The 17831-nt window shown below is 43.4% G+C and overlaps 1 protein-coding gene across 2 annotated transcripts in view; it reads right to left on the bottom strand.

The window, feature by feature from the left end:
• Nucleotides 1-17831, bottom strand: part of HAO1 (hydroxyacid oxidase 1) — a 79304-nt gene that overhangs the window by 59652 nt on the left and 1821 nt on the right. For both annotated transcript variants that reach the window (XM_073553868.1, XM_073553867.1), the window contains exons 2-4: nucleotides 12374-12525; nucleotides 8898-9153; nucleotides 4534-4709 (exon numbers count right to left, since the gene is read on the bottom strand). In XM_073553868.1, the coding sequence (XP_073409969.1) occupies nucleotides 4534-4709; nucleotides 8898-9153; nucleotides 12374-12525 (584 nt within the window). The remainder of the gene's footprint in view (nucleotides 1-4533; nucleotides 4710-8897; nucleotides 9154-12373; nucleotides 12526-17831) is intronic.

Below are 17831 nucleotides of genomic sequence, written 5' to 3'. Positions count from 1 at the left end.
TGGCAGGCCGGCACAGCCCCCCGAAAGGCCCGTACAGACCCCAGAGAGGCTGTACAAGGGCAGGAAAGGGTTTTTCTTATTCCGATACCGGAAGTCCCATAGACTTGAATGGGACTTCCGGTATCGGAATCGGCGATACCGATACTTTTTTTAAAGATCGGCCGATACCATCCGATACGATACTTTGAAGTATCGGACGGTATCGCTCAACTCTATTGACCAGCGATTTCTCATTTTTACAACACCATTTTATTTTTAGGACCACATCACATTTGAAGCCACTTTGAGGGGTCTATATGATAGAAAATACCCAAAAGTGACACCATTCTAAAAACTGCACCCCTTAAGGTGCTCAAAACCACATTCAAGAAGTTTATTAACCCTTTAGGTGCGTCACAGGAATTTTTTTGAATATTTAAAAAAAATGAACATCTAACTTTTTTTCACAAAAAAAATACTTCAGGTTCAATTTTTTTTATTTTACCAAGGGTAACAGGAGAAATTGGACTGCAAAAGTTATTGTGCAATATGTCCTGAGTACGCTGCTACCTGATTTGTGGGGGGGAACGACTGTTTCGGCGCATGGCAGAGCTCAGAATGGAAGGAGCGCCGTTTGACTTTTTCAATGCAAAATTGGCTGGAATTCAGATCGGACGCCATGTCACGTTTGGAGAGTCCCTGATGTACCTAAACAGTGGAAACCCCCTACAAGTGACCCCATTTTGGAAACTAGACCCCCCAAGGAACTTATCTAGATATGTGGTAAGAGCTTTGAACCCACAAGGGCTTTACAGAAGTTTATAACGTACAGCGGTACAATTAAAAAATCATATTTTTTCCACAAAAATGATCTTTTCACCCCAATTTTTATTTTCCCAAAGGTAACAGGACCCTAAAAGTTATTGTGCAATTTGTCCTGAGTACGCTCATACCCCACATGTGGGGGTAAACCACTATTTGGGAGCATGGCAGAGCTCGGAAGGGAAGCAGAGCCATTTGACGTTTTTGGCTGGAATTGAGATCGGACACCATGTCGCAATTGGAAAACCCCTGATGTACCAAAACAGTGGAAACCCCCCACAAATGACACCATTTTGGAAACTAGACCCCCTAAGGAACTTATCTAGATGTGTGGTGAGAACTTTGAACACCCAAGGGCTTCACAGAAGTTTATAACATAAAGCCGTACAATTAAAAAATCATATTTTTTCCACAAAAATGATCTTTTCACCCTCCATTCTTATTTTTCCAAGGGTAGCAGCACCCTAAAAGTTATTGTGCAATTTGTCCTGAGTACGCTGATACCCCACATGTGGGGGTAAACCACTATTTGGGCGCATGGCAGAGCTCGGAAGGGAAGCAGCGCCATTTGACGTTTTTGGCTGGAATTGAGATCGGACACCATGTCGCGATTGGAAAACCCCTGATGTACCTAAACAGTGGAAACCCCCGACAAATGACACCATTTTGTAAACTAGACCCCCCAAGGAACTTATCTAGATGTGAGGTGAGCACTTTGAACCCCCAAGGGCTTCACAGAAGTTTATAATGCCAGGGCATGAAAATAAAAAAATCGTATTTTTTCCACAAACATGATCAATTAGTCCCCAACTTTTTTATTTTCCCAAGGGTAACAGGAGAAATTGAACCCCAAAAGTTGTTGTCCAATTTGTCCTGAGTACGCTGACACCCCATATGTGGGAGAAAACTACTGTATGGACACACGTCAGGGCTCGGAAGGGAAGTAGTGACGTTTTGGAATGCAGACATTGATGGAATGGTCTGCGGGTGTCATGTTGCCTTTGGAGAGCCCCTAATGTACCTAAACAGTGGAAACCCCCCACAAATGACCCCATTTTGAAAACTAGACCCCCTAAGGAACTTATCTAGATGTGAGGTGAGCACTTTGAACCCCCAAGGGCTTCACAGAAGTTTATAATGCCAGGGCATGAAAATAAAAAAATCGTATTTTTTCCACAAACATGATCAATTAGTCCCCAATTTTTTTATTTTCCCAAGGGTAACAGGAGAAATTGAACCCCAAAAGTTGTTGTCCAATTTGTCATGAGTACGCTGACACCCCATATGTGGGAGAAAACTACTGTATGGACACACGTCGGGGCTCGGAAGGGAAGCAGTGACGTTTTGGAATGCAGACTTTGATGGAATGGTCTGCGGGTGTCATGTGCGTTTGGAGAGCCCCTGATGTACTTAAACTATTGAAACTCCCCACAAGTGACCCATTTTGGACACTAGACCCCCCACGGAACTTATCTAGATGTGTGGTGAGCACTTTGAACCCCCAAGTGCTTCACAGAAGTTTATAACGCTCGGACGTGAAAATAAAAAAATCATTTTTTTCCACAAAAATGATATTTTTGCCCCCAATTTTTTATTTTCCTAAGGGTAACAGGAGAAATTGGACCCCAAAAGTTGTTTTGCAATTTGTCCTGAGTAGACTGATACCCTACATGTGGGGGTAAAACACTGTTTGGGCGCATGGCAGAGCTTGGAAGGGAAGGAGCACCATTTGACTTTTTCAACTCAGAATTGGCTGGAATTGAGATCAGACGCAATGTTGCATTTGGAGAGCCCCTGATGTGACCAAACAGTGGAAACCCCCAATTCTAACTCCAACCCGAATCCCAACACACCCCTAACCCTAATCTCAGCCCTAACCCTAACCCTAGCCCTAACCCTAACCATAACCCTAGCCCTAACCCTAACCCTAGCCCTAACCCTAGCCCTAACCCTAACCCTAATGGAAAAATGGAAATAAATACATTTTTTTATTTTATTATTTTTCCCTAACTAAGGGGGTGATAACGGGGGGTTTGATTTACTATTTATGGCGGTTTTTATGTTTGGCAGCTGTCGCACGCTAAAAGACGCTTTTTATTGTAAAAATAGTTTTTGCATCACCACATATTGAGAGCTATAATTTTTCCGTATTTTGACCCACCGAGTCATGTGAGGTCTTATTTTTTGCGGGACGAGTTGCCGTTTTTATTGGTACCATTTTCGGGCACGTGACATTTTTTGATCGGTTTTTATTCCGATTTTTGGGACGCAGAATGAACAAAAACCAGCGTTTTATGAATTTCTTTTGGGGGAGTGCGTTTACACCGTTCCGCGTGCAGTAAAATTGATAAAGCGGTTTTATTCTTCGGGTCAGTACGGTTACAGCTATACCTCATTTAGGTCGTTTTTTTATGTTTTGTCGGTTTTATGCAATGAAAACTATTTTATATAAAAAATAATTATTTTTGCATCGCTTTATTCTGCGATCTATAACTTTTTTATTTTTTCGCTGATGACACTGTGTGGCAGCTCGTTTTTTGCGGGACAAGATGATGTTTTCAGCGGTACCATGGATATTTATATGCGTCTTTTTGATCGCTCGCTATTACACTTTTTGTTTGGCGGTATGATAATAAATCATTATTTTTTGCTTCGTTTTTTATTTTTATTTTTTAAGGGGTTCGCTAAAGGGGTTAACTAATGGGACAGTTTTATAGGGCGGGTCGTTACGGATGCGGCGATACCTAATATGTGTACTTTTATTGTTTTTTGTTTTTTTTATTTCCAAAAAATGGATTTATTTGGGGGAATATTTTTTTTTTTTCTAATTTATTTGGCGATTTTTTAAAAATTATTTTAACACTTTTTTTTTTTTTTTTTAACTTTATTAAATAGTCCCAGGTGGGACATCACTGTCCTGTGACAGATCGCTGATCTGTCACATCACAGATCACTGTGACAGATCAGCAATCTGTCACAGGCATTGAAGAAGACTTCCTCTTGCCTGCGCTTTGCAGGCACTGAGGAAGCCAGCTTCCTGCAGGCCCCCGAAGGCCCTCATCGCCATCTTGGATTCGGGGGCCTGCAGGAAAGGAGCCCCCCGCAGCAGCGCTGCACATTGCGCTGACGTGGGGGGCTCAGGGAAGCACGGAGGGAGCCCCCTCCCTGCCGATGCTTCCCTTTATCCCCCGGTACACCGCGATCGTGTTTGATCGCGGTGTGCAAGGGGTTAACATGTCGGGGGCAGTCCGTGACCGCCCCTGACACATTGTGTCGGGTGTCAGCTGTGATAATCAGCTGACACCCGGCCACGATCAGCGGCGCTCACCACGTGGGCGCCGCTGATCGCGGTAGACGTACTATCCCGTCCATGGGCATAGGGGCCCGGGGCCCATGGACGGGATAGTACGTCGGATGTCAGAAAGGGGTTAAAGGTAGGACTAGTGTAACATTTCTATCATCTGTATGCCCATATTAATAGGTCACATACGTCCAGAGGGTGACACATTCCCTTTAAGAATTGGTGTCACAGTCAATGGACATGGTATTCTATGGAGTGTTTCAGCACTTTGAGTTTTGCCACCCATGGGGTGGGTCTCTGGTGCCATCCGGTAACATGACTAAAAGACTTGTCATAAGATAACTAGAAGCGTATCTTGATTGGCCACTGCATTCCACAATGCTGCTGAATTCATTGATTATGTTGTAATACAGTATTACATTTTTACAGACCTGTTAAAATCCCTTTGGCTACTATGGGTAGAGACGTTAATCCTTTAAGCCACTCAATGTCCTCCCACTTGATAGAAGCATCAATCGCTTGTGACACATACACTGCCAAACCACTGTTGTCTCCATAGCCTTGTTTTGATGAAAATGCCAAGTCTTCAGTCTCAAAGTTTTTCATCCTTCAGATATTTATTAACAGAAATGAATAGCAGGTTACAAGTAAATGTAAAGGAAATATTAGTAAGAATTGATTATGGATGCAAATAGACATGGGACTGAAACAGTTTAATATTTTTTAGCCTGCATCTCATTGTACTAAGTAGGTTGTTTGGGATCAGCAATGTATTTCTTAAAGGGAACCTGTGAAGCATTCTGTGAAGGTGGGTCTTCTGTTTCTGACCCCTACTAACGCAGAAATATTGACTTTTATGAATAGGTCCTCATACCTGTAATGCGTCCCATAGGTATGGTGTGTCTCCCTGTATCAGCCGTCTGCCAGCCGTCCAATGTGCCTCTTAATGAATCAGGAGTGGCTGACTCCAGCACACTTCTTCATCAAAACTTACATGAATTTACCATCGATCTTGATGAATCGGGGCCATGATCTTAAGGCTGAGTTCACACGTGGCGTTTTTTTCGCGTTTCCGCGGCGGTTTTAACCGCGCGATTTTGCCGCGAAAACGCGAAAAATAAGCATCCCATGCATTCCTATGGGATTTCGCAATGCTGTGCTAATGCTGCGGTTTTTACCGCGGCGGAATCGCTTCGCGGTAAAAACCACAGCATGCTCATTAATTTTGCAGAATCGCGGCGATCCCGCACCCATGGGAATGCATTGTTCCGCTTACTTCCCGCACGTGGCTGTGTACACCATGCGGAAAGTAAGCAGAACAGTTGCGGATGGTACCCACGGTCCGGAGGAGAGGAGACTGTCCTCCGGGCTTTGGGTACCATATCCCTGTAAGAAATAGAATTTAAAATAAAAAATATTGTTATTCTTACCTTCCAGCATCCCGCGCAGCCTTCCCGCGTCTCTCCACGCTCTCGTTCCCAGTAATCCTTTGCGAAAATGCCCGCAATGGCGTCCGTTCTCGCGGGATCTCGAAGTCTCGCGGTCATTCGCGTGACGTCATCGCGAATTACCGCGATGACGTCAACATCTTTATCAACGATTTAGATGAAGGAATTGAGGGTAAACTGATTAAATTTGCTGATGACACAAAGCTAGGAGGGATAGCTAATACTAGAGAAGAGAGAGAGGATTCAAAAAGATTTAAATAAACTGGAGAAGTGGGCAGTAACTAACAGAATGGTTTTTAACAGGGAGAAATGCAAAGTACTACATCTGGGCAATAAAAATGAAAAAAGCATATATAGAATGGGAGGAATAGGGCTAAGTGACAGCACATGTGAAAAAGACTTGGGTATACTAATAGATCACAGACTGAATATGAGTCAACAGTGTGATGCAGCAGCAAAAAAGGCAAATGCAGTTCTAGGATGTATTAACAGAAGCATACAGTCTAGATCACGTGAAGTCATTATTTCCCTCTACTCCTCTTTGGTCAGACCTCATCTGGAATATTGTGTCCAGTTTTGGGCACCACATTTTAAAAAAGACATCAACAAACTGGAGCAAGTTCAGAAAAGAGCGACCAGAATGGTGACCGGTCTGCAAACCCTGTCTTATGAGGAAAGGTTGCAGGATTTGGGAATGTTTAGTTTGCAAAAGAGAAGACTGAGAGGAGACTTAATTGCTGTCTACAAATATCTAAAGGGCTGTCACATTGTAGAAGGATCAACTTTATTCTCATTTGCACAAGGAAAGACTAGAAGCAATGGGATGAAACTGAATGGGAGGAGACACAGATTAGATATTAGAAAAAACTTTTTGACAGTTAGAGTGATCAATGAGTGGAACAGGCTGCCACGAGAAGTGGTGAGTTCTCCTTCAATGGAAGTCTTCAAACAGAGGCTGGACAGACATCTGACTGGGATGATTTAGCGAATCCTGCTTTGAGCAGGGGGTTGGACCAGATGGCCCAGGAGGTCCCTTCCAACTCTACGATTCTATGATTCTATGATTTTCGCAAAGGATTACTGGGAACGGCTGCGCGGGACGTCGGAAGGTAAGAATAACACCATTTTTTTTTTTTTTTTTTACATTTTATCTTTTACTACTGATGCTGCATAGGCGGCCTCAGTAGTAAAAAGTTGGTCACACTTGTCAAACACTATGTTTGACGAGTGTGACCAACCTGTCAGTCAGTTCTCCAAGCGATGCTACAGATCGCTTGGAAAACGTTAGCATTTTGCAAGCTAAATACACTTGCAAAATGCTAGTTTTTCCGCGGGAAAATCACGGGAATTTAAAATGCGATTTTCCCGCGGAATGGAATTCCGGAATTCTCACGGTAATTTCCGCGAGAGTTCCGCTACGTGTGAACTTAGCCTTAATGTGTGTCTGTCTTGACTGTGTAAATGCTTACGGCCTTTGCACTAATATTGTTCATTTGCTTTCTAACTGCAAAATTAAGCAATTTTCTAAATACTGCTATTTTGCTGCTGCTGAATGTATCTAACTCAATGTTGTGCAAAAATATACAAAATCATCATAGCTCCTACTCCTGACAGCTCTCTTTTCTCTCCCCCTTTCTTCACTTAATGTTGGAAATAGCAGCATGGAGGTGAGAAGGTTGTACATAGATCTTAAGAGTGAAGGAATTAGGCAATGGAAAAGGAGGGACACATATGAAGGGGAAATTAGTGCAGGATAGAAGCTGTGCTGATACAGGAGGCGGAGGCACACACCACTTTTAAGACTTGCCTGATTCACTAATTAGCCTCTGACTCCAGCACGCCCACTCATCAAGTCTGGCATGAACAACACCGGTCTTGATGAATATGGGCCACAATGCTTGTCATAGCTGTGTGGAGCTGGTGCATCGCAGAGGGCCCTTCCCCTATCAAATATTAATATTCAGCCTCGATTGAGCTGAGTACAAATAGGACAGAACAACCATCATCTACTAGACTGAAAAAAGACAGGGGCAGCAATTGGGGAGCAGCATAAAGCATGAAATAGGCAGAATCAGGTAGCTTATTATATTACAAAAGTAGTTACAATAGTTAGAGCCTGTTTTTTATTTCATAAAAATCTAAATGACAATTGCTCTTTAAGTAAAAGAAATATATTGACCAGAGTTTAAAGGGAACCTGTAACAAACTACGCACAGCATGAACCTAAGCCAGGCTGAACAACCACAGCTATTTATCTACTCTTCCCACAATCAGATACAAGATTTCTCCCGCGCATCCCCCCTACTCTGGAACTCTCTACTACGACATATCAGACTCTCGCCTACCATGGAAGCCTTCAAAAAGAACCTGAAGACCTACCTCTTCCAACAAGCCTTCATCCTGCAGTAACCACCGATCCACCAAACCGCTCCACGACCAGCTCTACTCTCACCTACTCTATCCTCACCCATTCCTGGTAGATTGTGAGCCCTTGCGGGCAGGGTCCTCTCTCCTCCTGTACCAGTCATGACTTGTATTGTTTAAGATTACTGTACTTGTTTTTGTTATGTATACCCCTCCTCACATGTAAAGCGCCATGGAATAAACAGCGCTATAATAATAAATAATAATAATAATTTATGTTTTTCCTTGAAACACTACAGTGTTTCAAAGAAATCATATTATATAGAACCGGACAAGGATCCAGAATGCCAGAGGGATTGATATTACTAGTGTGACGCCACCCCCCTGCATTGCTGTAGTTGATTGACAGGTCTCACCCATGTGTGAACTAGACATGTCTCTCCCTATGGTCCTCGACCGGCTTCTTACACTATGTTGTCTCTGAAATACCAGAGCATATTAGAGAAAAATATGCCTGGCTGCAATCGTGCATCTAGGCTTTGATTCATTTGGAATGAATCGTTTGACAGGTTCCCTTTAACTACTACTTTAACTGAGAGGTTTGAGCCGCAATTCCATGCACAGCCTGTAACGTGTGATGGTATGTTTGGAAGAAAACTGACTTTTTTTTCTAATCCTACACAATCAGTAATAGTTACAAGCAGTGTCGGACCGGGCTGCCACGGGCCCACCACTAACCAATTCTAGGGGCTCACTTTTCAGCTACATGCAAATCAGACTATACCCTAATTCCCAAATGTATATAACAATAAACCAGGTAGACTGTTAAATTAATAAGATGCTGCCTTAGTCTATATATAGTGATTCAAGTATATTGTGCCAAGTACTGTTCATATAAGAGAGTGGTGGCCCAGTCTTGCACAGGGGTCCACTGGAGGATTCTCCTGTTCTCCTGTCCAAGCCTGGTTACATGGGAATATTACCTGAGATGAGGAGGTAGTTGGAACTTATTCCGCACGTCATCAAGTCTCCTCCCCAGATAAGGCGTGTCCACAGTTAGAAAGATTGCTTTATATCCATGTTGTTCAGCCCTTTGAACCAGTGACTTTGTTAGGTTGCGATCTTTGTAGATGTACAGCTGCATCCATCGCAGACAGTCGGGCGCAGCTTCAGCAACTTCTTCAATGGAGGAGGTGGCCCAAGAGCTCAACATCATTCCTGTTCCAGCTGACCTGCAAGCTAAATTGTGAAACGAGCCAATGTATAACATGGAAATATGGGTAATATGTGAATGTTACCCATAAAACTCTCAATTTTGGTGCAAATTAGAACATCATTTGAAAAAAATATGTGTACTTCCACCCTGTAAGCATATACAATACAAGGTGTTAGATCACCAATGCAGGACGTATGCAAAAACATAAAACATTTGTGCAAAAACGAGCAATTTGATCAAATTATTTAGGGGAAATTTTTTTATGTTTATTAGGTGGGACATTGTCTACATTTAACATAAATCATTAATTTAATAATCACTAATTTAATTTAACTGCTTGAAGTGGGGAGAAACAAAATATTTCTTAAATAAAAAGATTAAGGCTGTGTGCCCACGTTGTGTTTTTTTAAGTGTTTTTGAAGTGTTTGTGCCGGATCAGACGCTTCAGAAATGCTTAAAAGAAGCTTTCCATTAAATTTAATGCATTTCTGGCTTTTTGTGCCAATGCATGCTTTTTTTTCCGCTCAGAAAATGCTTAGCGGCTAAAAACGCAGCATGCTCATTATTTTCCACATAGGTCCGCGTTTTTAGATGTTTCCAAGCTTTCCAGAAACCGCGCGGAAAAAACGCACGTTTTTTGTGCAAAAATCACGCAAAAAACGCGCGGACATAAAACGCGCGGTTTCTGGGAAGGAGTCCGGTTTTCTGAGCATTTAAAAACGCTAACACGGGCACATAGCCTAAGTGCAAATTACATTACAATAAAAAGTACTAACAGCCATGGTCAAGAAATTATAACATTATGGTTTATATTTGGGAAAATCACAAAAATAAATGGGTTTCACATCCTACTGAATGGTTTTTTTTTTTTACCAAAAAACTGACATCAGTGAAAATTTCTGCAAAAACACTGACAAAATTGACAAGTTGCAAATTTTTTTTAAAAAAACAGCAGTCTTTCAATTAGGTCATGAAAAAAGCAAGAGATTTCTGAAATCTCGTAGCTTTTGCTAGTACTGTAAAACACAGCTTTTAATCTGTATAAAAAAATGTAGCAAAAACTGCTGTTAAAACGGAACGTGTGAAGATAGCGTATAGGGGTTGCCCACTACTAGGACAACTCCTTCTTGAACTAAATGTTTGGTCCCGGTAAAATAATAAAGCCTATACTCCTCTCCTGTGCCGGCGCCGTTCCTGCGGTTTCGGCGCTCGCTCTCCCTGGGCCCTTGTGCACTGTTGTGACATGTGACCCTGGCACTCAATCAGCGCTGGCGTCACTGTCACCGCCAATGTACAGATTGAACATGAAGAGGCAGTCCAGGCTGCAGCTGATCTCTGACTTCCTCTTCATGTTGAATCTGTAAGTAGGCGGGGACAGTGACGCCTGCGCCGATTGAGTGCCAGGGTCAGATGTCATAACACCGAACGAGGGCCTGGGTAGAGCAAGTGATGGAATGGCACCGGCATGGGAGGTAAGTATAAGGTTTTTTTAATTTAATTGGGGCAAACATTTAGTTCAAGAAGGGGTTGTCCCAGTAGTGAACAATCATTTTAAGGATGTGAGTCGCCCTCCCAGGACCGTGGGGTACTCGGTACCTGGCCGGTATCAGTGGGATGTGTCACAGCAGCGGTAACCCGGTCCGTGGCCCTGGGCGCCCAATTAATGGGGGAAATTTAACGTTGGAATGTAGTTAGATTAAATAGTTCGTGACGCCACCTGTGGTGTTCGGCAAGTAAGGTGTTAGGCCGACGCTGCATGCAGATCCTCTGGGGCTGGTGGTGTGTTGCAGCCAAGATGGTGAAGCTCCCCACAGGTGAAGCTGTAGCCCCAGGGCAGTGTAGATGTAAAATTAGAGGAGAGGCACAAGCAGTGTAGAAGCTGGTACCCAGATGTAGCGGTACTGGGTGCATTGGCGCGAGAATGAATGGCGGACACCAGGGCTTGTAGTTCCAAAGCTTTACTCACAGTCTGTAGTACACACAAGTGCCTGCCTCTGTGCCGTGTCCTCCGGGTCAGAGACTCAGTCAACCTCCAGGCAAGATGGAATGCTCCCTTCCAACACTCCGCCAACATGTGCCTTTCTGAACGTCTCCTCTATAGCGCCTTTAAGTGTGAAGTACTCCTAGTACTGAGTTACACTGGAGTGCCTCCTGACAGATGTCCCCAAGAACTCTACTTGTACGGCAGACAGCTGTAGCCTGCTTCGGGGGCTCTCTACTCCTGAGTCCCGGCTCACTATCCAAGTTGCTGTTGTGCCCCCAAGTCTTAGATAGGAGTAGTGCATTTACAACCCACTACTCCACCAGTGTCTGCTGCAGAACCATTAGTGTCCATACAACCTCGGGGACTAGGCCCCGGTCTTGCGCTTAGAACTTCTAGGCAGGGTTCTCTCCTAACCCACGTCCTCTGTGTTCCCTTTTACTCCTACGTTCCGTACTTGTCTTTCTTTCCTATGGAAGTTCAGGTTGCAGTTCATTGTCTTTCTCCTTCTTTCCTTTCCCGTGTCAGCTGGCTCAGATCACTGAGGCAGCTGCAGCACTCCTTCCTCCATCCCTCTTCCAGGGATCCCCACTCCTCTCCGAGTGGCTTCCTTCCTCAGACTCTCTGTCTGACTGACCTGTAATTCTAAACCTCCCTGCTCTTTTATATATTCTCAACTCCACCCACCTCCCAGCACATTTAGTGTTCCAAGCAAGGAACCACCAAAGGTGCTCTGCTACTCTCTAAGCAAGGAGCCGCAATGTGGCTTTGCTGAACTACTCTGTAATGTGGGGTGCGAGTGTTGGAGTGTGGTCAGGAGCCTCCAACTTATCTGGATGGTGGGGCACCTCACCATAGGAGAAGGTGCAGTACCTCTGTGGCGACTGAGCCTCAGGGGCGCCACATATGCAGAAAAGTTACCATCCAGAATGGGCCACTGCTATAAATTTGTTAAATTTTATGACTGTCAAATCTAAGTTTGCACTGTCTAATATTGCACAGGATTAGTAAATCTACCCCATTGGGCTTAATTTATTAATAGTAAATCATTAATTGTTACCACCATTTTGGTAACCATGATAGACTGAAATTGCCTCCTGTAGTGTCAGCCCAAGGTTTCAGTTCTGAGGAAGCTCTCAATGGACATAAAGCTTAATGGCCGCAGCTCCTATGTTTAAAAAACCTATCTGGGTTGGTGTACATTTTTTACAGGACACCTCTCTATGGAGGAGCACAGTCTAGCGTTATAAGAGCGGGTTTACCTCGCACAGTTGCCGTTTCTCCGTCAGGGTGCGCCATTCTCTGCATTGCGGTTGCTCCTACACATATCGGCATGCTCACTTTCTGTCCTAGGATGCTTGTCGAGAGATCGACACCAGAAACATCTCTCAGAACACGAGGATACAACCTCCATCTGACAACAATGAGATTGAAATCGAGCTTTAGACACATGTTTAGGATTTGGTTTTCACATTTTTTTTTTTAAATTAAGCAACGTTTCAAGGCAAATCCTAAAGGGATCATTTTTCATGGCAGCTATTTGTGCCAATTCTTTAATCAACGTGCTAATGACAAGAAGCAGAACTGAATCCAATCCAGTTTTACAGCAAACACCAAATTGCTTCCACGTCGCACTGTTTTATCCATATTTGTACAGAAGAGGTGTCATCCCGATCTTTACTGCTACCCTGGCCGTGCGAATTCTGCCCATTCCAAGGAACAATTACATATATCAGGTTTGCGTCTCTCCATATTTCCTATAAATGGTGCTCTTTTCTACACTCTCGTTTCAAAGTAAATGTTTACTTATTTTAACATTCTGGCATTTTCTTTACTATCTCTTTCCATGATTGTAAAGTGCTACAGAAATTGGGGGCGTTTTGTCGGTGGGTTAAAAAATATGGACACTTTTGGTGGCAGTTTTATTTCACCTAAATGCTTGTGTTTTGGTCTAAAAATTATTTCTACAATTAGTCTTCAGCAAAAATGCAGCAAAAAAATGTATTTGGCTTTGAGGCTGTTTGTTTCTTTGCACATTGCAGAATGAGATTATCCAAGAATCTGTCAGAGCGCCTTAGTCTTTGGACTCATTCACATGACCGCATTTTCTGTCTGAGTGCTGTATATGAAAAAAACAGCCAATGTTATTCAATGGGTCAGGGCAGATGAACAATTTTTTTACTGACTGAATCTGCACGTGAAAGAAAGAAATCAAAGCATGTACAAGTTTCTTTGGTAAATCGGATGAGATTCACCATTAGGGTATGTGCACACGTTGCGGATTTGGCCCTGCGGATCCACAGCAGTTTTCCATGCGGTTTACAGTACCATGTAAACTTATGGAAAACCAAATCCGCTGTGCACATGCTGCGGAAAATTATTTCCTGCGTCTTATTTTCCGCAGCATGTCAATTGTTTTTGCAGATGCGCAGCCGCAGTTTCCATTCTGGCACATACAAATTCTCTCTCTCTCTCTCTCCTTGTAAAAATCTAAATGTTGCAAATTGTTTAATCACACACAAAAATTTACTGCCACATAATCACAAAAGAGTTTTATTATCAGTAAACAAATTAAAATGAATATTGACTGAAGTGTTATTCATTTTATAGCATGATCTTCATTTATCTAAATGCATTTACGCAAATTCTTCAGGATTTTCAAACTTTCTACAAAACCTACAATATTTAAGCAGTCATATTTTAGATTAATGTATACTCAGTTTGCACTTAATCAAGATACAGTTATTTAATTGCTATTTACAATGTGTTTACAGTACATTTACAGCTAATTGTTATCTTCTTCAGATTTTATGTGCTGAAGAAATAGAGACGTCTATTTTAGTATCATTTTTATGATGTTTTTACATTGTAGCTTAACCACATATTCACTACAGACAAGGGCTTCTTTGTAGTGGTACTAAATTCCATACTAAGCAGTAACCCTTTGTAAAGTCTGACTTTTATTTCTACATTGACAAAACCCATTCTTTCTTTTCTATGCATAAACATTGAGCTGCAAACATTGCCATCACAGACAGGTCTATGTCCGAAGACAGACATCTTTCTAATGAGAATTCTTCACCACCACACCATGAAATATTGATGGTAGAGCTACATAAAGCATATATTTTATTTCTTGATTTCTTAGCTCCATTACAGAGATATTAGCTTGCAAAGTTAATATTCTAATTTTTGTTAAGATCACTGAGACAATAGCAGAGTTTCTCCTCTGTGGGTGTTTCCTTTCCCCCCCCCGCATGATATTAACCAATCATAAGAATGAGGTGCCATGCCAAGGGAAAAAAAGAACATGCCCCTAGAGAATGTCAGACCTGACTTTCTCTGTGAGAGACTTGTAATGATGACACATAACCCTGCTCTTCTCATTGATCTCACTGCCTGTATCTACTGTCATTATAAGCAGTAGATGAGAGTAGAGCAGAGCCATGCGTCTTTACAAACACCTGATGCAGCTCTCATTTCACGGCATTGTTCTATAGGATTGCACTTGGCCCAATGTTATACCATGCAGAAGTGCTGATCAGCAATCATTTGCTCATGGTTATTCGGTATGATAAAACAGTCGCAGCTTGCTGCTAGTACATCCAAGAATCGGATCGCATGCACCCATACAAGTCTATGCGTCATCCGAGTGCAGACCGACACACGCCAACTCACAGAATGGAGAAAATTGAGAAATTAAGTTCTCAGTCTTCTCCACACCTGCTATCTCATTCTCGCATGCAAGAGAATCACATTAAAATGACACTCGAATCAGGCTCGCAGCAGAATTTGATCTGAGGGTCATATGTACATAGGATTTTATTCTCTTGCATGACAGAATCTTTGGATGTTAGTCATGACAGAGTCTTTTGGACAGATTCTCCCACCTGCTTCGCTAATTAATGCTCTCCTTGCTTAGGATGTTAGTTTAGGGCAAATCTCAGTAGTCACACTCCATTTTTGGATGATGTTTTGAATAGTACACCTTGAGATTTTTAGAACTTGGACTATTTTTTTATGACCTAACCCTGCTTTACTCATCTCCTTAACTATATCCTTGACCTGTCTGGTGTGTTCCTTGGTTTTAATTATGCTGTTTGATCCTTAATGTTCTCAAACAAACTTCTGAGGCCTTCAAAGAACAGCTGTAGTTATAATGAGAATAAATTACACATAGGTGGAATCAATTGACTAATTATGCGACTTCTGGAGGCAGTTGGTCACTCATGATTTTAGGGGTATCAGACTAGAACGGGACTGAATATAAATGCACGTCATCACTTTCAGATGTATATTTTTTAAATATTTAGAAAACCACACTTCACAACTACTTTGTGTTGGTATGTTACATAAAATCCAAATAAAAAAAACATTTAAGTTTGTGTGCCTAATGAGGAAAAATGTAGAAAAGTATACGGGGCATGAATACTTTTTCAAGGCAATATATATGTATATATAGATAGATAGACATATATGGACATGTATTGTAACAAATACATAGTAATTATGTCCCTGTTGATGACTCCATATTGCCTCCAACAAAGTATGGTCCCTAATCAGTATGAGGGCACCCTCAGCTTCCTACTCAGTATGAGGGTCCCCACATCCTCCAACTCAGCAAGGATCCCCTTGCAGCCCCCTACTCAGTGTGACGATTAGGAGCAGGCTACGTCCGAGAGTGGACCCTCTGGATCGCGGATCTGGAGCCCCTGGGGCCAGCACGCCAGGTGAAGACCGACCCCTATACAGGGATCATTTGGGGCAGGACCACAGGGGACAGAGGCGCGACAGCCGGAACCAAGAGGGACGGCTCGAAGGACAGCAAAGCTATGGGAGACAGACGGAACTAAGGAACTAGAGCAGGGGTTCCTGGGCGGAAGGAGGAACAATAGGAGCAGCAGGGAAGGGTACAGAGAGACAGGCGGAGAGGGTCTAACACAGCCGACAGACAGGGAAGACGCTGGGGAAATGCACAGACAGAGCGGGGCAGGCAGGAAAGGAGGACAGTACAGGAACAGGGACAGAAGTGGAGCAGACGGGTGTCAAGGAAAATACGTGAAGTGAGGACTACAGTGGAACTGTAGCGGCCAGAAAGGTGCAGGATTATCACACGATCACCAGACGCCCTCCTCATAGGGAGGACGCCTGAAATATCCTGGAGCCAGGAAGTACGTCCTGCAGCCCCGCCCCTCAGCGACGCCCCCCACCAGAGGAAGAGAGCGAGAGGACACGCGCCTGCGACCTAAGGCCGGCGTGAGTGCCCGCAGCAGGGCGGAAGGCAGAGCGGGCGTGCGCGTGGACAGGAGCGTGCAGGTGAGGAGATGCTGCGGCAGGTGCCGCCGCTGAAGGGGCATCGGCGGGCACGGCCGCCGATGTCACACTCAGTATGAAGGCCCTGCAACCACTTACTCAGTAAGAGTACCCCAACAAAGAATGAGGGCCCCCACAACCATACACTTAGTATGGGAACCCTACAGATCCCCTTTTATTATGATACCCCCACAGTCCGTCCCACAGTATGACGGCCCCCCATGGCCCCTCATACAGTATCATGGTCCCTACAGCCCCTCACAGAACAATGGCCCCCACAAACCCTCACACTATATAATAACTCCTTCAACTACCCACTCAGTATGATGGCCTCCTCAGCCTACCATTCAACAAAGGCCCCCCTCAACCCGTGACACAGTTAGAGGACAATCACACCCCCCAACACAGAAAGAGAACCCCAACAGCTCATCACTCAACATGAGAACCCCCCACTCAGAATTGGAGCCTCCACAGTCTCAACTCAGTATGTGGGCCATCACAGTCCCCCATAACCCACCACTCAGTGCAATTACTACCACCAGCCCTTCACTCAGTATAATAGCCTCCACCAGCCTCCCCACTCAGTAAATTGGCCTCCACCAGCCCTCACTCAGTATAATGGCCCACTCAAGACTGACAGGTGCAGGCTGAATGATGAGTCAAAGAGCTTTGGCCCTGTGATCCACTTTTCTATTCAACAGTATCTGTGTCCTGGGGATGCCTATATTGCTGAAATTGTGATAACAGGAGGAGGGGGCCTGGTGCCAAGCTGCATCGGGCCCCTACAACTTACAGGCTTCATAGCAGCCAGGTGGACTGCCGCTATGGACAGTATGCCCATGTTCCACCCAATGGTACAAACAGAAGAGTATAGTGTGAAAGGCTTCTCTGCACTGTATGAAGAGTCATTACGGTGTCTAAAAAGTGTTGCTTGGTGGGCCATGTTACCGATTTTGCACTTGAGCCCAAAAAAGTCATGCCCTATTCCCCATGGTCTTGTTGGATAATACACACAAAAATTGAGCTTAGTTAAAGTTGGTGTACATGCAGCATATAAAAGAATGTTCACTTTGGCCCAAAAACATTGACAAAACCTACAAAAAGCAAAATAAACAAAAATCCTGCTATAACTAAATAAGTAAAAAGCAAAAGTGCGTTTAAAAAATATTGCTTAAAAATAATTGAGGGCTAAAATTATAATAAAGGGATTTCCAGCTCTCTCATGAAAGTGTGCAGTTACTTTATGATACAGGAAAGATATATATCTTTGTACCGTGTTAGCCAGTAGATAGAAGAATATTTAGAATTGAGAGTCACTGAGCTGATGAAGAGACCTGAGTAGTCTCGAAAGCTTGCAATTTGTTACCATCTTCTCATGTTAGCCATTAAAAGGTATCAACCACTGAG

The sequence above is a fragment of the Dendrobates tinctorius genome, unplaced genomic scaffold (genome assembly GCF_039654945.1).
Source record: "Dendrobates tinctorius isolate UK_male_01 unplaced genomic scaffold, ASM3965494v1 ptg000203l, whole genome shotgun sequence".
NCBI classification, from domain to species: Eukaryota; Metazoa; Chordata; class Amphibia; order Anura; family Dendrobatidae; genus Dendrobates; species Dendrobates tinctorius.
This window is presented reverse-complemented; position numbering and strand designations above follow the sequence as displayed.